The sequence below is a fragment of the Gouania willdenowi genome, chromosome 24 (assembly GCF_900634775.1).
Source record: "Gouania willdenowi chromosome 24, fGouWil2.1, whole genome shotgun sequence".
NCBI classification, from domain to species: Eukaryota; Metazoa; Chordata; class Actinopteri; order Blenniiformes; family Gobiesocidae; genus Gouania; species Gouania willdenowi.
Window position 1 is genome coordinate 13931168 of NC_041066.1, and position 22842 is coordinate 13954009.

At 41.1% G+C, this 22842-nt stretch overlaps 1 protein-coding gene across 4 annotated transcripts in view; it reads right to left on the minus strand.

Moving 5' to 3' along the window:
• Positions 1 to 22842, minus strand: part of klhl29 (kelch like family member 29) — a 286431-nt gene that overhangs the window by 114298 nt on the left and 149291 nt on the right. For all 4 annotated transcript variants that reach the window (XM_028439189.1, XM_028439192.1, XM_028439191.1 and 1 more), the window contains 4 exons: positions 20337 to 20475; positions 14125 to 14321; positions 11663 to 11775; positions 10514 to 10660 (listed from right to left, as the gene is read on the minus strand). In XM_028439189.1, coding sequence (XP_028294990.1) covers positions 10514 to 10660; positions 11663 to 11775; positions 14125 to 14321; positions 20337 to 20475 — 596 coding nt within the window. The remainder of the gene's footprint in view (positions 1 to 10513; positions 10661 to 11662; positions 11776 to 14124; positions 14322 to 20336; positions 20476 to 22842) is intronic.

Here is a 22842-nt window from a genome sequence, read left to right on the forward strand (position 1 = left end):
AATTGCCTACCCCAGTTTTAAGGTAAATTAATCTAATTAAACAACAAAGTATACAGTATATCTTAATGCAAGCATATCAGAGCCGTTTCCCTTTAATCGTATAAACCTGAACTATATAATTATTGCACTCATTGTTCTATTATGAAAAGTTGTTCCTCGAGAAGAAACAAAGGAAGAAAAATTCCCACATAATGGGAGGCTGTTGTGTAATTTCTTCAGAACAATAAGCAGATGACCTTTAGGCACGAGAATTAATAGCATTAACAAGAGTAAAATGATATTAATTTGGCAGGGGGACCACTGATGTTAGGGCATGCCTTTGTTATTGCTGATGAGTGGACATCAGGGTATGTCTAGTGGCAAACCAGGTCTGTCTTTTATCATGAAAATGCGCCATTACCTGTTCTTTTTAGCGGTTACATTAGTTGGCGGCTTCCAAAGGGACAATTAATCAGGCTCTTTTGTCAGGTTGAGTCACCTGGCAAGATAGGATCATTTATGAAATATGTTGAAGAGAGGCTTAATGGAGGCCCTATTCAGGGATTTGGCAGCGACTGGCCTTTTATAATTAGAGCTGTGTGTCCGTGGTCGTCCCACCAAAGACTGCTGGGTAAAGACAAGGGCTGGATCTCTCTTTGTCACTCCACTGTTTGTCTCCAAGTAGCTGCAGCTTTTGAAGTGAAGGACTCATAACGGATTCATTTCTCCAATGTTCGGTTTTATGATCAGCGCAGGGATCATATCGGTGTTTGGAAGCATGCATACATTTTACATGTAAATAATTTATTCAGTCATCCACAAGCAACTACAATCGTTATTAAATAATGCACCAATCTGCCTGGTGTGGTGTGATTAAAAGCCTGAAAAAAGGAGGAGAAAAAAATTGAAAATGCGACCTCACCATTTGTTCGGGTTACATTTGAGTAAACGCCGGGCAGCTGCTCTCACTACAACAGAATGCAAAAGCAACCTTTGGTTATTAATTACGGTACATTAATCCCTAATGCAACATATGCATGCAAATCTCAATGACCGTTTACCATCGCCATTTCCATTCATCAATACGTACAACAGCATATATGTCCCTTCATGTAATATTTAAAGCCACGAACAAATGTAAGTCAGTGAGCTATCATGCAATGAACACATTAAAATCATCTTTTCATTTTATTTATGGAATATGAAAAAAGGACAACTTTTCTTCACACTATACTGCACTGGGAAGCTGTTAAGGGGTTCATTGGCATGTTCAAGAACCCCAATTAAATAAAAACATAGGGATTTTTTGTTTGTCTTTTTGTTTAGAGCAGTGGTTCCCATACTTTTCACAGTCCTGTACCCCTTCACATATTTAACCTGAAGCCATGTACCCCTACTACTGCGCTAATGTAATGTCAGATACAATGTATTTGTCCTTGAATTTTACCTATCCTGTTGAGGAATAAAATATAATAAAACAATAATAATAATCAGTAAGGATACAAGAAAACATATTATTCAGAATGATCAGATTTATTTAAATCATTAGTCTATTGGCATTTTCAGTGAGAAACAAATCTTGGTAACACTTAACTTGACGTTTTATACATAAGGCCGATTTTATGCTGTAAATAGCATGAATAAGGTGTCATAAAGGTTGTCATTAAGTGTCATTCACTAAATTATGTCACATTTGGAGCTATGTTGGCATTTTTTGAGTTAGGTGGAGGGATCTAGTGGGGTTAGGTAGGGTTAAGATTATTGTTAGGGTTCGGGGTTAGGTTAACAAACAACACTTAATGACAGCCTTCATGACACCTTATTCAGGTGTCATGTCATAATAATGACAGCGTATAATATCAGCCTTATGTATAAAACTTAAAGTAAAGTGTTACCAAAATCTCTCTTATTTTGGAAAAGAAATCTACCAAACATTTGTTGATTACACATGTAGCAGTAATACAACATATTCATAACCCTCAAACTGTGAAATACAACTCGCTACAACTTTATTAGGAAAGGAAAGTTTGAGAGGATGCACAGAACTTTGTAACGTTTGGCAGAATTTCAGAGTTTTTAATCTTTTTTCAAGCAAAGTCTTGTTCTATATTTAGTTTTCATGTTTGCCAAAGCTGAAAATCCACTTTCACACAACTACATGGTGGCAGAGGGTACGTTTGGCTCGCGCAAAGCAATTTAACTCTTGCCATATTTGTGCTTTTTTGATGAGACTGTTGCTCTGTCACAGGTCGAGGGCAGTCTTACAAAAGCCAAGGTGTAATTTATGGCAATGCACGGTGGCTCCTGAATGCTGCTCTATTTTTATTCTAGTTTCCAATGCTTTCACGCTGTTTTTAATTTTTATTCACGTAACCTCCTATGACAATTTGTGTACCCCCGGAGGTACCCTTACCCCACTTTGGGAACCTAGGAGTTAAAGCCACCGTGGCTTTTAGAGGAATTAGGCTTTTTCAACACTCTGCTCCTCTACACATGTCTGTTCTGCGTCTGCTCCTTTTGACCGTGAGAAACCAGAACTACTGGGATTTCTGCGATCATTATGATCACACAATAGTGTATTTGCAACAGGTGGAAAAGTGCATTAAATGGATTGGATGATGATTTTGGTATAGCAATAGAGAAAAATAGAAAGCAACAACAAGACCTCGTTTTTATTGTAGGTTTTTTCTATTTCAGTATTTTAAGTAAACCAAAGTCCTCTGCCTTCTATAGTGTAAAATGACTTCACTAACAATGAGGATGTTGATTGGATTTTTTTTTTCTGATAATTACTTTTTAGCCCTAAATCTTTTTCATTCTCATTCCAGCAGCTTCCTTATCCTTTCATACCTTGTGGATATGAGTGTATAGAATTGCTTGCAAGGTGACACAACAGCTTCCCTCAAATAGAAAAATAAAAAAAGTTCTGAAAACGCTTTCTACTTTCATTCAGGTGCTGCAAGTTTCAGAGCAAACCATTATCAACACTCTCCTTCTGTCTCTAAGCGATGTCCAGGCCCCGTTTCCTGGTGCCATCGGTTGCCAGTGACAGCATAGCGAAGAGAGAAAATTGCATATTATTTACCAAGTGCCTTCAATATGCCACTTTTCTACTCTATGGCCTGCAGCTTACAACTCACTGTGCATGCATGACCACAGAAACCTATAACAACACAAGCTGAGCATGCCCGATCACTTGAATGCAGATATGCAGAAACTAAAGCTTATGGTTTTGAAGGCTTTCCCACTCGTTGCCTCAAGTTTCCAGCAGAGCCATGATATGCTGTCCTGACATGTCAGTAAAGAGTGTCACGTGATCTGGGAAAGTAATTTTTTTGTATTCTCGTCTGTTCCTCCAAACATGCGGAGAGGATAGAGGCAACGGAGGGTGAAGATGATGAGCTGGAACTTCCCCATGCATATAAACTCTTATCTTCATATCACATAACCTTCTCCTAAAGCAGTGTGGAGGCAGATTGTTCCACCATCCCCTCTTTTCCCAACATGCCTATAGTTACTTATATTCCTTATACTATTTCTTATTTTGGTGACACTTGGGCAGCAGATTTTTTTAAATTTTTTTTATTTTTTTTAACTTTATTAATGAGTTTTAACATTTGAAATGTGACACACAAAGACAGAAAAAGACAAACTGCCAGGCACAAAGTATACTTAAAATTACAGTACTTAGTCCAGAGTTCATCCTAAAAACAAGTAGACCTCGATAAACAAACAAACACAAAATCATTACACAAGACAAAATACACAATATTAACAATGAAGCAAGTAACATAATATTAAAATATCTACAATTTAGCCACAAACAAAATTAGTGTAATGGGGGTCATCTAAATGCACTTTTCGAGTATGCATACCAACAATGTCACCTGTGACTCCTGGGTGACCCAAGAAAGGTAATATGTTCCGGTGTCACCCAAGGTTTGTTTCCTTTTTAATTCTCACGTGCCACGCATACCGCTGTGTATACAGCTACAGTAGAAGCTCAAAGGAATACTCTACAGCGCCATCACTCCGTCGCTGGGAGCCTTGTGACCGTGTCAGTCGGAGCAGCGGAGTTTCGCCCTCCACAGACTGTGACGGTAGTATCTTGCTATTTTCTCATTTAACACCACTGCGGCAGTCTAAAAACAATCTAACCTCTCCCAGTGCAAGGAAAGGTTATTGTAGCAATTTGTTTATAGATTTCGATGAATGGTATTTAAGATGTGATTTGTCGGGTAGACAGCGGTTGTGCTCTCTTCTCCCGAGGATCACTTTACCTCAGTTCCCGTAAACCCACATTTGAAGTGAGGGCCCGGTTAGCCTGGTGTTAGCGCCGCACTCGACTCTAACACGTGTTTGTTGATTATACTCTGTTTGGTTGGACGGCATGTGCGCCCTCTTCCCCAGGCTTGTTGGTGCTTCTATCTGTCTTTATTTCTCTTCACAGAAGGTTTAATGGTGCTTTTGCTGGTGAAGGTAGCCTTTGCTGGTGAAGGTAGCCTTTGCTGGTGAAGGTAGCCTTTGCTGGTGAAGGTAGCCTTTGCTGGTGAAGGTAGCGACGCGTAGCTCTCAGCTGACTATTTTGCGGTGTTAGAGGTCTGTTATCCTCTTCCCTCAGCATACATGGTTTGACTACTAAGCAGGAAAGCTAAATAGCCTTGTGATAAGCATAAGCCACTGGTGCTGTGCGTCTGCTGTGTAGGTGGTGTTCGTGCCCCCTTCCTTCAGCTTATCGCGTACAAGTGAGCTAGTTAGCCATTCATAACAGTGTTGTGCTACCTGTGGTGCCCGCCTTGAGGCCAGTGATGGCCATGACCTCTGTCCAAGGTCCTGACCACCTTAGAGAGGGCTTATCTGGCAACCTGTGTATGAATTGCAGTTACATGCCTCAAGCACTGAGGGTGTCTAGACTGAAGCAGGTAGCCCCTGTCCGTCCCGTGCAGGTGCTCGAGAGCCACTCTGTCATCTGCCACTGGGACTGACCTTCCCAGGAAGAAGAGGAAAGCTGAGCAGCAACCACAGGTGGTGCGCATGATTTGGAGACTTTTTGGCAGAGAAGGGGTTGATCTTTTTGCCTCGAGGGAATCAACCCACTGTCCCCTTTGGTTTTCCCTGAGGGAAACCACCAGTTCTCTGGGCCAAGATGGGCTGGTTCACCCTTGGCCAAAGGGCCTCCTTTACGCCTTTCCACCGCTACCTGTCAGGCAAGCCATCCTGAATGCCAGGGCGCAGTCCACTCGGCTACAGTATGCCAACAGGTGGAAGTTGTTTGTGGAGTGGTGTGAAAATCATGGGGAGGACCCAGTGTTTTGCTCGGTACCCAAGGTTCTGGAGTTCCTGCAGTCTCTCCTGGATAAGGGTCAGGCTCCATCCACCTTAAAAGTCTATATGGCTACAATATCGGACCGACATGCTAGGATTGACAATAGCACAGTGTGGGGCCACAACCATGTTGCTTTGTTTCTCAAGGTGGCTCTGAGACTTCACCCCCCGAGAGCTCCACAAGCCCCTGCATGGGACCTGCACTTAGTGCTAAATAGCTTGTGTCAGCCTCCCTTTGAGCCCCTGGCAAGGGCGGAGCCACAGTGGGTGTCACGTAAAGTTGCGTTTTTACTCGGCATCATTTCGATAAAACGTGTCGGTGAGTTGCATGCATTGTCAGTCAGCCCATCGTGTATGAAGTGGCACCCAGATGGGACAGGTGTTACGTTATGGCTGAACGCTGCTTTTATTCCCAAGGGGCTGTTCAGTTCAAATTTTACTCAGCCTATAAGGCTTGCACGATATGACCCTCCATTGGGAGAAGATGGGACAAGATCAAAGCTCTTGTGTCCAGTCAGGGCCCTGAGATTTTATATTGAAAGCACTGCAGCCACTTGTACGTCTGCACAGCTTTTTGTTTGTTATGGGGGTCCCAACAAAGGCTCTGCTCTCTCCAAGTAGCACTTACCTCATTGGATTGTAGATACTATTCACCATTCGTATCCGCCCTATACCATCAGGTGTGCGTTGTCATTCTACTAGGAGTGCCTTTGGAAGAAATATGTGCTGTTGCCTCAAGGATGGCGCCGTGAACATTCTCCAGGTTCTACAATGTGGATGTAGCTACTCCTCATCCACTGGGCGTGGTCTTTCAATCTACAAAGGCTTGTAAGTAAGACTGGTCTCTGGGATTCCTCGTGACTATGCTGGTATAAGTCATTCAGTGCTTAAAGCATCGCCTCTGGCAGTCACCAGGGATGAAACAGAATGAAAGTTACAAGTCTAACTACGGTTCTATGAATCCCGAATGAGAGTCATGTCACTCAGAATCATCGTGTTCCCGAGAGAAGAACTTATTACCTTTCTGGGGTCACCCAGGGGTCACAGGTGACATTGTTGGTAAGCATACTCAAACTGCGCATGCGCAAAGGGAACATTCAGTGCTGTAAGCAACGCCTCTGGCGGTCAATTGGGATTCACAGAACCGTAGTTGCATTTGTAACGTTTATTTCAAATACAGGTGGGGCATCCGGTTTCCATATCTTCAAAATACACCTCTTAGCAATAACCATACCATAAGCAAATGTTGTTCGGAATGTTTTGTCTTCCTTTTCCAATGTCCAACAAGACAGATTCAAGGTCCTGGTCAAGATTAATTTTAAATATAGAGGGATACCATTTAAATATTGAACACCAAAAGTTTTTCATCTTCGGGCATTCCCAAAAGTGGTGTGAGCACTTGGGCAGCAGATTTGAGTTTGAGCTGTGTGTGAGGACACAAGACAAAATGATGATTGATGATACTGTTGTGTGAGTTTTTGGTATCTGTCAGTGATGTGTGTTGTCCAGGTGTGTGTCTGTGTATGTTGTGGGTGTGTCCTCATTGACAGCTTGTCCATCCAATCATCCTGGATTACATCCCTGCTGAGCTGGGAATTATAAGGAGATGGGTCCCTTCAGGATTGGTCGAGCCTCTGCGTGCTGACCAGTGTAAAGAAGGAGCGATAACGCTGCCTGACGCGTGGCGTGTCTCAATGAGGATCAGCAGTTAGAAAATTGTGGGACAGTTTGTTCGTAACAAACATTTGAGTGGCCATATTCTTGTTTGGTTTGTTTGGCCTACAGCTCCCTCCTTGAGTTGATCCTTATTCTAACGAGTGTAAATTATAAATAAATAATTGCAAATTGTAGATTTGTGTCCGTGTCTCTGCTTGAGACCAGGGAAGGTGGCGCACCTTCATCTTATGCTCCGGTACTCCAAGGCTGGGGCATAAAAATGCACACGCTCGTTTCCTGTTCACTTGCTTCGTTTTTCAACATCTATTTTTTTTATCGTGTTTCACTCTATTTCTGTGTTGGGCTGCGCTTCTTCTCCCACCGCTACCACCTCTGGTTTCCTATGTGACCCTGGTGCCTCGTCTCAGCAGCCCGGGCAGTGGGATGTTCAGACCACCGGGGAAAATGCCTTCTACATCATCTTAGTAACTCACCTTTGCACTCCTCCAATAGAGTGTGAAATTGGAGGAGTTGGCTGGTTGCAGCTGGCCAGGAACCCTTGGTGAATCTGTAAGGAATCTTATAATCCGCCTTCACGATCCCATTAGTAAACTGCATATTTTTTCTTCTTTTAAGCTGAGTAGACAATCATTTTGTGGGGTTTTATTGTCACTGTATTTTTCCCAACAATTTTAATCTCGTATTTATAGGTATAAAACTTAAATACTTGTTTGATGTCAAACAATGCCTGGATCTGCAAACGCAATTTCAAAACAACTTTCATGGAGTTGGTTCATGGCTGAACAAAGTCTAGCGTTGTGATTGATTGTGAACATTAGAAATGACAAACGAAAGACCAAATAACAGCTCGGTGCCGGAACTCCCTGACAAAAAGTTGGATATGTGAGAATTGTTTGTTGTTTTTGCTGCACGGTGACATCCCTAAAATGTGCTGTGTTACATTGAGAAAAAGCATGATGGAAAACTGACAGATAAACAGCTTTTTTCCCCCCATTTCTTTATTTCGGGGCGCAAAAGTGTGACGATCACACAAAGTAGTCTGTAGCCATGACTGACTTCATTTACTGCTTCCTCTCCACTTTTTTATTTTTGGAATGTCATTTTTGATTCGTACATTTAAAGCCAATCTTTACCCCTGTGGCAGACAACATGTTGGTGAAACTCCTCAGGATTAGAAGGACAATACTCCTAATATTCTTGACAGATTACTACTATCATCATCGTCACATTTCTGCAATAATCCTACACATTAAATATAAACAGTGAGAACATGCCTCATTAACATAAGCATGTGTGAAACAGTCCTTTGTCTGCTCGAACTGATATCAGCAAGTTCTTTGCTTTGATTAATGACTGTGATTTAGGGGTCTATTCTCCCGTCTGGACTTAAGCACTTTTTTGCAGTTACGTGCTTCTCTCCTACGCGTATTCTCCGGTCCAGGCTGCTGACACGCCCATCGCGCGTAAGGTAGACCAAAAGCGTGTATGTGTGAATGAAGGCGGGCTGAAGGAAAGGAGGCGGTGATGTCATTGTTTTGGGCTGTCTAGAAATCACGGAACATGGAGTTTTCCCAAACCTTGTAAATGTCATTGAAATCCGTGAGAATGATAAAGTTAATTTTTAATTTGAAATGCCTAAATTGATAAACAATATAACAGGTTGATTTGATCAGATCATTGATCAGATTATTGCAGTGTGACTGAGTCACAGTTAAAATCTCTTTCCTTGATCATCATCATCATCATCATTATCATCATCGTGACTGAGTTAGATGCGCTGGAGATATGAGGAAATAACCCGGCTACAGAGTGTCCAGCTTTAATACAGAGGGATGTTTGCAGTGAAACAGAACTATTGGCTTCCATAATAACAGTTTTAAATATAAATTGTTTAAAGTGACCTGAGCTGAGCTTCATTTAAATATGTGTGGCTACAGTTTCTGGTCCATCCTCATCTGCATATGACAGCTTGTTTCACTCCGTAGTGGATCAAACTGTGACTTTACGTTGGACATAGTATGAAAATAGTTGAATCACTGTGACCAACGTGGACAGAAGTCTGCGTCTGTCAGAGTTTTAATTAATCGAGCAGCAGCAGCTGAGTGATCACAGCTGCTGCTCGATTAATTAAAACTCTGACGCAAGAGTCCTTGTGGCTTCAAATGTGACTTAGTCCATATTTCTAGTGCATTATAATGTTTCACCTTATGGGGGCGCTGCACTTATTCCAGGGTTAGAAGCGCGTAAGAGGAAAAGGACTTACGCACACCGGAGAATGCGCATAAAGCCAGATTTGATTGGGAACACCCGCATTTTAGGGCTGCTCCACCCACAGTGCGTAACTGGGATGAAGGCGCGTAGCAACTGACTTAAGTACAGGGGGAGAATAGCACACAGCCCAAAACAGCACCGCTGCGCAGATTTTTGGACTTACACGCATGGGAGAATAGAGCCCTTAGGGAATAACTCCTGAGGTGATAGACTGCATTCCTTTATCTTACATACAATAATCTTGTTTTTATATAAAGGTAGTATATACTCAAAAACCATTATTTTTAAATCTTTCAGTTTTGTTTATGCCCCACTGTTTTTACTTTACAAGATGAAAACTGCTTACCAGTAAAAACCATTTTCCTTTCAATTAAGATAAAACCGACTTGGCGCTCTGACCTTGAGGCTTGTTGATCCCCTGCCTTGCAAAATTTGACCTAATTTTCCTCACAGCCAATCTTTTTCAAAGGACTGTAATCTTTCAGGATGACTAACGATCAGAAGGATTGATGAAACATGTTCACCTTAACATTACTACTGCTCGCTGAGATTTTATAAGTTGCACGACAGTGTCTCAAAATGAATGATGTGTATCTAAAAATACATCATGATCTGGGAGCCAAACACTCAAGGGCTCATCATTACCAACTGCTATGAAGCTGGGGAACTGAATCATGTGTGGATAAGAAGGTATTTCTCTGGCTGTTGCTCTTAGTGTGAAAAAATAATAGTAAATAAAAACTTGATTGTAGAAAATGCATTCATTTAAAACCAGTATAACAGACATAGGCAACTAGCGGCTTGGGGGTCAAATGTGGCCCTCAGGCAAATTTTTTGCGGCTCCCAAAACAAATCCCCAAAAATTGTAATTCAAGAAATTGGAAGGAATACGAAGTCCAACATAATACACAAAAAAACTCCCAAAACACACTTATTGGCAGAAAAATGCACTAAGTACACAAACATTTCCTAAAATACACAAAATGACTGACACAACAACCACTTCAACAAAATGACAGGAAACACAGAAAACAACAAAACTACAGAACATGACCCCAAAAATGCACAAATCGACAACAAAAATGCAGAAAATGACAAAATCTCTGATTGGTGATTATTCTAAATGCTGACATGAATGTTGATCATGTGGCCCTCGGATCAGATACAATCACATTTTTGTGGCCCCCGCTGTGACAGAGGTGCCTATCCTAGCAGTAGGACAATTTGAGGCACAGATGTTGTATTTACGGTAAATCCCTACCTGCACTCTGGAGGTCGTGTCCTGCTTGATCCATTTGATGATGGTCTCATAGACGAGCTCCTCAGCCTTTGTGTTCAGACTGTCGTTGGAAAGATAGGCCACCAAGTCTTCCTTTGAAACTCCTAAAATCTCCTCCTGACCTGCCACCTGAAACAGTTATTTTGATTAAAGAATGGCAAGTCTGGATTCTACATATAAAGAACGCTGAGTGCGGTAGATACTGGAGCTGCATCAGTGCTAGAAAAAAAATTAATGCTGGTTTTTGCTCGTCTTTATTTGCCAGTTTGCAAGTCCTCCTAATGCATTACTGTAAGTTAGTGAATTAATAACCTGTTTAAGGTGCACTGAAACTTGTGTGCTGGGGTAAGCTCCAGTGATCTAACAATTATTACTGGCACAATAATCCGATTTAAATCCAATCAAGTAGTGGAACCATCTACCAACCACGGTTCGGGGGGCAGACACCCTCTCTACCTTTAAGGTTAGGCTCAAAAAATTCCTCTTTGGTAAAGCTTTTAGTTAGGAACCAGCTCATAGCTCATAATTAAGATGCAATAGGCATAGACTGCCGGGGGGGGGGGTCTGGCATGCTCGGTTGGAGAGAGGTTGGAGAGGGCGTTAAGAGAGAGGTCATTTAGGTTAAAGAGGGACCGGAGAGGGTCCCATTCCTCTCTCAAACACTCCCTCTATGTCTGCTTCTTCCCTTGTGTGTTTGCTCCTGTACTCCTTCTGGCTTTTGTCTTGCAGGTCCGTGGGATCCTCAGTGTGGAGTTACAGAGTCTCAACATCTCTGTCTCCACCCTTTCCTCTGCACACACCCAACACAGCATAACGTGGATGGCTGTTCATCATAGGAATGGGATCCACACAAGGTTCCTGCTGCTTAACAGAACATTTTCCTTGCCGCCATGATGAATTCATGTTGGGTGTGGGATACATATGTATGTGTATATACGTATATATGCATATGTGTGTATCCATAAAATGAAGAGTCCATCCTTAAGACTGCTCTACTGTAAAGTGCCTTGAGATACCATTGGTTATGATTTGGCGCTATACAAATAAAGATTGATTGATTGATTGATTGATTGAAGTACAAAAAAAAAAATCTATTTAAAAATTCATGGAGAGGATGTGTCTCCGTCCTACCTCTGGAAAGTTCTGCAGCGCGAATGCTTTGGCCATGTTGTGGAGCTCAGTGCAACTCATCGCTTCAGCCATAGCCAGCACTCCGAGGCAGTTCCTGGCAGTTAACTGTTTCTCTGGAGTAAAGGGAATTGGGGAATTGGCAAAATAATGATAGAGGGATCAGAAGAGACAGACACAAAAAGACAAAGTAATTATTGCAAGGAAGAATTACATTATTCAGACATTTATTAAAAATAAATAATAAAAAAAACTGGTGCAAAACAGCACATTTTAAGAATGTAGCTGCAGATTGCACTGCCTTGGGTTGTGCATGAGGCTGGTACTCAGACAGAACAAGTATAATAACTCAAAACAGCTGCAGGGACAAACAACAAGGGAAATCGATCACTCACAGCCCAGGCACAAAGAGTAGAATGACAGGGGAAAAGATTTGGGATTACCAGAACCACTATAAGGGTTTAAAGAACTTAAAGGATCATTTGGGATAATTCTGACATTTTGTGGAATGGTCAATGTGCAATGATTTAATTAGTAGTTAACCAGACAAGTCAGTGTTCATTTGCATTTTAAAACATTCACTAAACTCAACTCATTAAACAAAAGACAGGAAAGATCTACTATAATGACACACAATCAAAGACAGAGGGCTGCAAGAAAATACTGTTTAAACAGGCAACTTCAACAAATGATAAGACAGAAATAGTAAAAACCTTTGTATTATTTAGTTTAGTAAACATGTGAGACTACAAAAAAGTGAAAATTGTTACAAGTGTGTTTTCATCATCACTAAAGCCTCATGATAACGGTTGAAATCCGGTGTTTTCACTGATGCGGTTGTTAAAGCCAACCAATAAACAATCAGTGTTTATCTGCCTGGTTTTAAAGTGGCATAAATAAAAGTTAGTGGCCTAAGTAGGTTGAGGGGATATTTTCTATTTTTCCCTCAGATTTATCTGTTATAAACTTCAATAGTTTCTGACACTGTATCAATTTCCTTTGGCCCAAGGACACATGCCCGTGCCTATATTTCACCCCATCTAATGTGCTGAAATGTCATAAATCTTGTAGGGGAAATAATGGATTGACGTCTCCCTGGAAATGAAGTCTACAGATGACCCCCCCCGAACACCACCACCCCCGCCTCCTTCACCAATTGACAGAAAAACTAATCAATACCACAATAGCACAGTATTGGAATAGATGCTGTTTCTCTTTTTCTCTACTGACCTTTCTGCTTACATGCACTTACTTCGTGTTACAGAAGCAATTTATTAAGCAAGATGCTAAACCTGACATTTTCCGCAATTCGGTTATTTGACCCTCTAAAACGTGTAACATGTTATTTGCTTTTCATGTGCCTGTCTGAGCTTTTTCTGAAACAACAACAACAGCAGCTTCCTGTGGGCTCTATTTTCCATAACCTGCCTAAGTGTCAGTGTGCTTTGCTTTTTTCCCCTATTCCATCCTGGTTCAGGCCACACGGTTTGACATTTAAGCGACATTTGTTCCCTGACCTGTTTATAAATGGGCCTTTGTGCTTGGTGCTGCCCACTGGGACGACATCAGAGGTACTGGACCCAGTGGAGAGCCTTTACAGTCTGAATGCTAACATCAGTGCAAGCTTTGGAAGGAAATGAAAGGCAAGAGCCAGATTCATGGTGGACATCTAGTTTGTTTACCTGGATTATGTAGTACATGGCAGGGTTTGAGTCAAATACATTTTTCAGTTACAATTACATTCTCACATACTCGTGTTAAAATACAATTCAATTACAATTATGTTACTTAATAAAAGTGGACCTTCCTCTTGTGTTAGCTTTCTGTTAGCATCTCTTATGATAACGGCTCCTAAAAAAGACAAAAAATAAACATTTCTTTCCTTTCTATTGGTTACCTTGTTAGGCTTCCTAATAAATGGAAATATACAGTAGGTTTTAATATTTATTGTGTGGGCATCTGAGCCTTTTTTGTGTCAGTATACCCCTCAATTTAAATTATTTTTAATTGTACAATGTGAAAAAGCTCGACATGAATAATAATTATTAACTACATATGTGTAGAACTGTACATAGAACTGTAATACGGTTCCCCAGTTTTGCATTAAACTATAATTGACAATTTTTCTAGAATTTTCATGGCAATTACTTAAACACAATGATTATGATTACGACAGCAACGTATTATTAAAATTACAATTACAATTATAATCACGCCATAATTGTAATTACTTATCAATTACGCAATTACAATTATAATTGACCGCAACCCTGATAACATGACAAAGAATAACTGAACACATTTTCAAATTGTAAATTACTTAATAGTTATTTTTCCTGATTGTTTTGAATAAAAATGTTCAAACTGGATTTAGCACATGTGAGACATTGATGTATTCAACAAAATAATTTTAACAATATGAATAAGGTGTGATGGTTGATACAACCGCTGTTGCTAATTCTCACCTAGGAAGGAGACACAGACTTTACAAAAGGTGTTGAACTGGAATTTGTTGGCAGCTTCCAGCAGCGTCTTAGCATTGGCGGAGTCTATGACCAGCGATCCCGTGTAGACAAACTCCAGTAGCAGCTCCAACACCTCAGCGCTGATGTTACTCATGTTTAGCTCCAGCATCTCCCCGCTCCTCTTCTCCCCTGATGACCTGACCAACCAATCAGGGATGACAAAGGAGGGTTAGGGGTGATATGAAGGGGTAATTGTTGAGAATTTGAGGCAAGAAACAACAAACAAAAAAAAAACAAGGATTGATGCAAAGATATGTGTGTGCTACACAACACCTGGGTTAATAAGAGAGGGAAATAAGAGAACCATTACACAATAGGATTAAAAAAAAACAAAGTTAACAAAGGAGAAAATCACAACTCTGAAACAGTGCTATTGTTTTATCTATAAATCTAGTGCACCATCTGAAACAAAACACCTTATCTGAAGAAATATCAGGCAAACAACAGTTATTTCGTTGTTTCATCACCATGCATTTAACGTATGCATAGTCGTAGTGGGAAACATGCAAACACAGACAGGGGACATAGGATAGGAAAAAAGAGAATTAAAAGCATGTTGGAGTGTGAAAAATGCCACGTGTATGCAAGCTGAATTGTTAACGTCAGCGACATTCCAACTTCTACTGGCATGACCAAAAATGGTGCCAGGGAGTGCTTGGATGAGCAAACTAAATAGAATATGATATCCCATGGTGATGCTGAGCCTGGGATGTGCAGAGACTAAAGAGCTGCTCTCTGAACTGGACCATGTAGTGACTTCACTGGGATCAAATGTCCAAGATTAGTGCAAATGCAGGCGCCCCTCTGAGAGGTACGAGAGCGTTAAATAACACCTTACCACCCATGTTTAATGTCCCATGTGAAACAATAATCCACTCAAGGGCAAAATAAATGGAATCAAAGACCTGCCCAGTGCTCAGCCCCACTGCCAGCTCTCATTCCCAGTGGATACGGATGTCCACAATATGAAAAGCAGCCTACATTAAGATGGATGGAGGCTGTTTGCTCCTGCCAGTCTTAGTAGCACAGTGATAACAGTCTGTCTGTTACCGCGCCTATACGAGGTGTGCGTATGTGTCTTTACTATTCTTTCAGATGTCACTTTGTTGGAAGATAAATCATTACCAACAGTCAGCATTTACTGAGACACAGATAGCAAAACAAACAGGATGAGACAGGTGGGCTGAGGACTGAGGCGACGGCGAGAAATGAAAGCCTTGGCGGGAAGGCGGGGTGAGGGTCGGAGTGAGCAATGAGAGGGAAGCAAAAAGGGGGAGGGAGGCAGGGTGAGAAGGTCCTTCCACAGGGAGCCAGCAGCCATCCTTCTGAGAGAAGGTTTGGGATGTTCCATGACTGTTCCTTGGTCTTATAAATAAGAGGTGTCCCCGCCTAGCCCCCCCACCAAAAAAAACACCATCACACCCAGACAAAGCCTTTGTTCCAGCTGCCACACTCATCAGTCGCCTGTGGTGTATGAACTGAGGCATTAGTCGTCATTTAAAGCGCACTCAGGAGGTAAAAGGGGGAAAAGGACATCTAAATCAAATGGCAAAAGACAATGGCATTTTTTTTTTTTCTGGATGGACATTGGCTGAAAAAACCAAGGTAGTTACTCTTTTTCCTCCTGCAAAGCAAAAAGCCATATGGGTTATTGCCCTGGTTCCGCACAAAGCCCTGCATGGGGCCAGGTAGTAAGACAAAAAAAAAAAAAAAGGGTCAGGGAGTGTTGTTCAGAGGTAACGTGAGGGGGAGATGGGAAGGAAAAGGAGAGGGAAGAGCTAAAAATACAAGAAGAACATGCTCATCAACCTGGTCAATTAGTGCAACAGGAACCGGCACAAGTGGCAGTTTATTTTGTCTGCACTTCAGGTATGTAAAAGAGCTTTGTGGAGCTTCTAAAAGAAGTGGATATTTATGCTGCCTTTGATTGCCGACTTGAATTTAAATGGAGAAAAGTGGGAGGCAGGCAGGGCAGGAGAGACAGAGGGTGAGAGATAAGAAAGAAGAAAGGAGTGGAGGAGATGGGCACACTCAGCCAAGGAAAATTTGTTGGTGAAAAATCCACCATTTATTATATACTTCCCTCTCTCTATCTCTCACGCTGTCTTTCTCCATCTTCCTCTTTGTTTTTTAACCTAAATTAATCTTATTCCCATTATTATTATTTTTCTGTGGACACATACAGTGTAGCAATGAATGTTAAGATAATAAGATGCACTATTGATTGCTTTTTTATAACGTGTCACAAAATAAATAACTCATGTTGGCAGAAAACATATTATTGGAGTTTTATCTCAATTGTGTCACTTTATCATGTGGTCTTGAGATTATGGTAGGGTGTCTGTATGCGTAACATGCAGTAAAGCCTGGGTTTAAAAGTTAAACGATTTCTCTCGGGGTGATTGCACAGCTCCTAGCAGAAAAGAAGAAGACATTCTGGGAAAAAGATACACTAGGTAATAAAACATTTCTTTAATTTTCTCTGAGAACTAACTCACAGGCTTCTCTAGCTGTATAAATGAATGTTTGCTCTTTATACACATTGCAGGTTGTAACGTAACTTGGCTTTTCGTTTTAGTGTTAAGTTGAACTTTTTGGTCACTTCAGTATCTGCAGCTTTTTGGTTTGGCTATTCAAAAAGTAGTATGTAAAACAGTATGTACTCTGAATTATTTAGGTACTTAGACACTCAGTTGGTTCGCTACCAATTTTCTACTTTTTGAGGGTCTGTTAGAGAGAGATTTTAGTCGTTATATAAATTATTATGTTGGAAATTTTTTTTTGCAGACCCTATATTCGATATGTGATAAGTAGATTTTGACACGACCTCCACTTTTAATAAATTAGCAATACATGCTTGACACAATCAACCCCATCAGTGCTGAGGCATTAGTGTAACATTAAATTGGCTCTCAACCACCGCCACTCTCCTCCTCTTTAGCATAGACAGCTTGTTGGATAACCCCAGACGTGAGTGAATAGTGAGAAACTATGACATTAAGCTATGTTTTAGGACTCTGCTGAGACTCTACAGCTTTTACATTACTTTGGTGCAGAGATGCAGTTGCAATAAATTAAATGCCTGCAAGCACACTTATTGGAAAATCCCAAGGGGTAAAATGGAATTACCAGAGATGATCTGTCTCCCTGCTCCTGCCCATTGGCGCTTTAAAGGGTAAGGTAATAGGTTTTTGGGAGGGGTGAGGGCAAACGTGCGTGTACATTCCACCACTGCATTATATCCTTCAGCTAGTGTGGGGTAAGATAGAAGATTGAATGCACGCATACTGTAGGGAAAAAAAAAAAAAGCCTGGGAAGCTTAAGACAAGGGTGAGAAGGGAAGGAGAACAAGGAATATGAAGAGTGCAAAATCCTAAAGATTTGAATTATATATGCACTGTATGGGTGCTTGCGTGTGTGTGTTTCGATCGGATAGTAAAACAACTTTATTATTTGGACAATTGTTGCTCAATGTTCACTTAATGCCAAAAAATGAGGTTTTTCTCCTGGTGTCTGTGTGCAGGCAAAGTAAAGTAGGCGTGATTTGTACTTTTTCCTCCTCCAGGATAACACCTCAACTGCTCTGACTAATATCGCCTGCCTTAATAGCGCAAAAGAGTTATGTCCTTGCATCTCACAGCAATACTCACACACACAATGGTGCATGCAGTAAAGTCCCATCCAGTGTATACTATACTGTACACACCAACGCTGGTGGGGTAAATGAGCTGGCCTAAGGTCTGAGAGGCAGTGAATACCTCCCGAGTGTGCAGTGTGAGAAAGGGCAGTATACTTAGCATTTTAGAAGTTGTCTTTCCATCCATCTTTTTCTGACCTCACAAAGACTGTGGTGGGCCATGTGTAGCATTGCCACAATACCCAGACAGGCCATTAAAAGTTGTAACTCAGTGAGAAACAGCAGCTCTAGCTCTTTTTGCTCCTCTCTAAGGCTTTGACTATCAGCGCTTAAAATTAACATTAAACATCTCTCTGGGCCTTTACTCCATGTGTGTGCATCCTTCATTCAGCTTCATTTTTTTTTAATTTTTACTATTTTTATTTCCGTAATTTAAGGTCATGAGTTTTTCAATAATGACTAATGCTGAAATACATCAAAGAAAAATAATAATACTGAAGGCAACAATTAGTCAATCAAATTAATGAGGCTCTCTGGAGCGTGGAGGCGAAAAGAAGAATCTCCGTCTGAGACTCCTTTTCAAGTATTTCACTGTTACAGAGATGGGCAACTTCTATCAGAGTGGGGCCACAAAAATGTGATTGTCTGATCCGAGGGTCATTTATGTTAGCATTTAAAATTATGACCAATCTGAGCATTAATACAGGAAATAACAAAGGGTTTTGCTTTTGTAGTCCTTTCGTGTGAGTTTTCAAATTCATTTTGTCTATTTTGTTGTATTTTTGTTTCAAACCCTTTCTTTTTTGAGTCATTAGGTGTGTTTTTGTTAGATTTTTTGTTATTGTTGTAATTTTGTGCATTTTGTGCGATTTCGTTGGCATGTTGTGTCTTTGAAGTCCTTTTGTATAAATATGATGTTGTTTTTGTAGTCATGTTGTGTATAAGTGGTTGTTTAGTGTGTCTTTGTTATAATTTTATGTACTTTTGATGACATTTTGCGCATTTTACAATTACAATTTTGTTTTGGGGTTCGCACAAAATTAGACCGAGGGCTGCCAGTTGCCTATATCTGGTCTATTAGCTGATTTCAACTTGGTTTCCCAAAGTGACAAATTAAAAAGCATAATTTAGATAGTGTCTGTAGCAGCAGCAGGTGTGAAAATGAGCCTGATGATATTCATCCCGCTGCCCTTGGAGTGCTGAGTGTCTTTGAGCGGGCCCGGTCCCTTAAAGGAGCTGGCTTTGTCCCGGATAAGAAGAAGTGGCGAGGCAATCTGATAGACAGGTTGACCAGCATGGGGCCTTCAGTTCTATCCAAAGTCACTTCAGTCTCACAGGAAGCTACTCTGCTATTGTCAAGGTCAAAGGAAGACACTGTGTCTCTGTTTTATTCATGGGATGTGTTCCTGTCATGGAGATAAGTACAGATATGGCTCTGTTGCCTTTCTACCTTAGTGCCTTGCTTTAGTGTCTCTCTGGTCTTCCTCACATCATCCCTATTCAGAAGGAACAAGTGTATCACTGCAGAATGAGGAGCAGGTGATAAGCCGCACTCTGCTCTGATGAGTTTACGGTGGTAACAGCATTGCTGGAGAGAAACTAGCGGAGATACTCTCATAAGGCTAACCCTGGTCAGTTTGTCATAGCTAACTAAGTCTGTAATCATATTTGGCTCCATATAAATGACAAAACCATCAAATTCACACACATCCACACTCAAGTACATGAACACAGAAACGCACATTTTCTTGCATGTGTAAGTGTAAAAACCATTTAGGTGTCAAAAAAAATGGCTGCAAGTCCAGGGGACTCTCAGTCAAGCTGAAAGCACCTGCAAGGATGTGAGGCAAGGATGAGGACATTAGGGATTTATCTTATTCTCTTCACACAAAATGAAAATTTGAAGGATGGCTCTTGTGCATTTAGACATTTTACAAAACACCCATAAAAACATACACTACATAAGGAGAAAAAGGGGCTACGCATGAGGAAAAACACCAAATCGAAGCTAATTTAGAACAATTAGAAGCATTTTGTTGTTGGTTTTATTGTGTCATTTGCTATTTTCTTTCTCTAACTTAAGTCATCCTAATCATATTTTTGCCAATAACAAATTTGATTTCGTGAAGTATTACTTCAGCCCACAAAGGACTGTATGGCTTCAACAGGTTAGAAGATGAACATGTGATTTATTTTCATTGCCCCTTTATCGAGTTCCTAAAGCATCTCTTGACATGGAACGCTTCCACAGCTCAATCAAATGGAAATGTGGTTAAATTGCCCTACATTGGGAGGAAGGTAATGATGGCCTATCAACTGTGTTTGTCTCTTTTCAGATACATTCATTTGAGTGGGAAGAGGAAGGAATGGCTGCTGGCCCTGTGCTAGGAACCAAAGTCTTCACACACCTGCAAGAGAGAGAGGGGAAGGGAAAAAAAAAGCAACACAAATGTGCCCTATGAAAAGAACAGATTGGATCAACGGCTGGTGGGAGGCGAGGAAAGCGAAGGCAAACCTTTTCACCAGGTCCTTGAAATACAAGCTGCAGGAAGCTAGAACATTTTGGTGGACTTCAAACTCTTTGCCATCAACTATAATTTTCAGGTCTGTAAACTCTTTCGCTCTGCGCTGTAGGTTCAACTCCTTCAACATCTCTGTAGAACAAGAAAGAAAAACAGACAATGCCTCATGTGGGTTGAGAAATTTCAGATTCTTTTCCAATGCATTTTAAAGTATCAACCGCATCAAAATTAACAGAGTTATCAAGATCCTGTGACGTGATCACGTGTGTGTGAGAAAAGGCAGCACCAAAAGAGTACCCTGTACAAAATAACAACATATCAGTGAGCATCTCTAACACACTGGTGGGATAGAGAAAAAGCAATGCTAGAACTTACCTGATGAGGAACTGATAAAGCACCTAAATGTGATGTGTGATGAAAACAGAGATGGTGTCAATCTATTATTCATAACGAAATGATCTTTTTGTCTCCTCCACTGATGCCCTACTCAGCACGTAGATGACCTTCAAATACTTCTAGATAAGAAAACAGCTGCTTATCTCGCGCTCCCTGTACTCCCTGCCTCCTTATACACTTACTTACAAAAATTGTACACACTTTCTGTTTTTTTTTTTCCTCGAGAAAAAAGAAGCAAGAAGATCAATACGAGATCTGCACCTTTAAAGAGAATGCTCCAAACTAGTATGATGTGCACAGACATGGTCCAAAGTGTTGTAGAGTTAAACCCAGATATACTGTAGTGTTGGGTAGGGGGGGGGCTTGTTTCTTCACATCTTAATGAGGCCCCATAAGGAGACGTTAAGTGCCAAAATCAGCGGGTGGCAAGCAACTTAATCTACAGCTTTAAAAGGAATAACCAACACTGTATCTTTGTTAATCTCCAATTGAGAACACCACTAGCAGAGAACACTAAGGGAGTCAAATAAAAAAAAAAACCAACAGACATTGCAATGTGAAGCTTTAGGGATATTGAGATAGTCGACTTTTTATGGTAACCTAAGCGATACCATGGCATTTCCACAAGACTACAGACAGCGAAGGAAAGTAAACATGCCACAGAGTGCATGCTGGGAGCCCTAGAGGGATATTTTCTAAAAAGAATCACGGTTTTTCTTAAGAATGAGTGTTCAAAACTGAGGTGTCCAAACCCAGTCCTGGACAGCTTGAATCCAGTCAGTTTTTATGTTTCCCAGCTCTGATACAAGGAAAGGCTCATTCCGAAGCTTTTTGTAAAGCTTGATGAGTAACTGCATCAGATGTTGTTATTTCAGTAGCAGCAAGAACTGACGACTCTTTTGTTCTCAGAGATTTTTCTATTTTCCAAAGCTAAACTACACCCATACCACACACAGCTGCAAAACTGATCCAGCTTATCAACGGAGAGCCAAGATCTGAGCTGAAATGAAGCTTTCTCTATCATTAGGAAGATCTGTGTTCATGCTGTACTCTATGCTGGGAATTAATTAACCTAGAATGATACTCGTCCATACTGTTTGGCAGGAATATCTCTTCATTTAACTTCTTCCATTCTCCTGTCTGACCCTGGGAGCTAAGCTCTGAATTAATTCACTGCCTGAAATTAAATAGCAACGCTGAGGCTTTCCGCTGCGTAGCGCCTCCTTCTGTTATCGCATCATAGGGAAAAATGGCCTGAGAAAAGTATAACCTGGTTGACAAACAAAGACATTTAGAAATGGGGACAAAAGAAATCAAAAGGGAATGTTTCTCAATACATGTGCTGTACTTTGATTAAATGCACTCATGGTTGGACGGAGCCATACACACACACACGCGCGCGCACACACGCGCGCCACAAAGGCTGCCATTTGCCATGTCTTTCATGTTTTTCTCTCCACTCCGCATTCCACTCTGCTGCTTGCCAGCTGGCCAAAACTATCTGATTGCTGTGTGGGAATAAGCTGAGAAGAGTGAATACATAGTGGTTCGGAGTTTGAAATTCCCAGCTACCGATATGGCTCTCACCTCTAATAAGCCACGGTGCATACCATCCATTTGTCCAAATAATAGAGTAAGTCAGGAGGGGGGGCAGGGGAACTCTACTTTGTCAGCAAACAAAAGCCACCTCCCTCAGAGCCTTGGAGACACACCTGAATGCCTGATGGAAAACCTAATTATGGCCTCTACGGAGTGGTTTGGTGCTCACCCTAGAACAACTCATCACAACCGAAGACCATGAAACCGCGCATGGCGTCGTCTTTTCAAAGTTTGGCGTGAAGTGTGGTGAGGCACAGTCTTGTTTAATGGAACAGCGGTGCCATTCAAACACTAAATGTCTCAATACTCCCAATGGAAAAATCTTCTGAGGATTGTCAGACTCTGCAGGACACAGACACACCAGGCAGATAAAATAGTGGGAAGATTAGAAGCGTACAGATATTCTCAAAGGGATATAACGTGCTACACTTCTCAAGTGCAACCTGGACGGCAAACAGGATTGGTGTCCTTGCAAAGTGGTCTGTCCTGAAGTAATTCATAGTG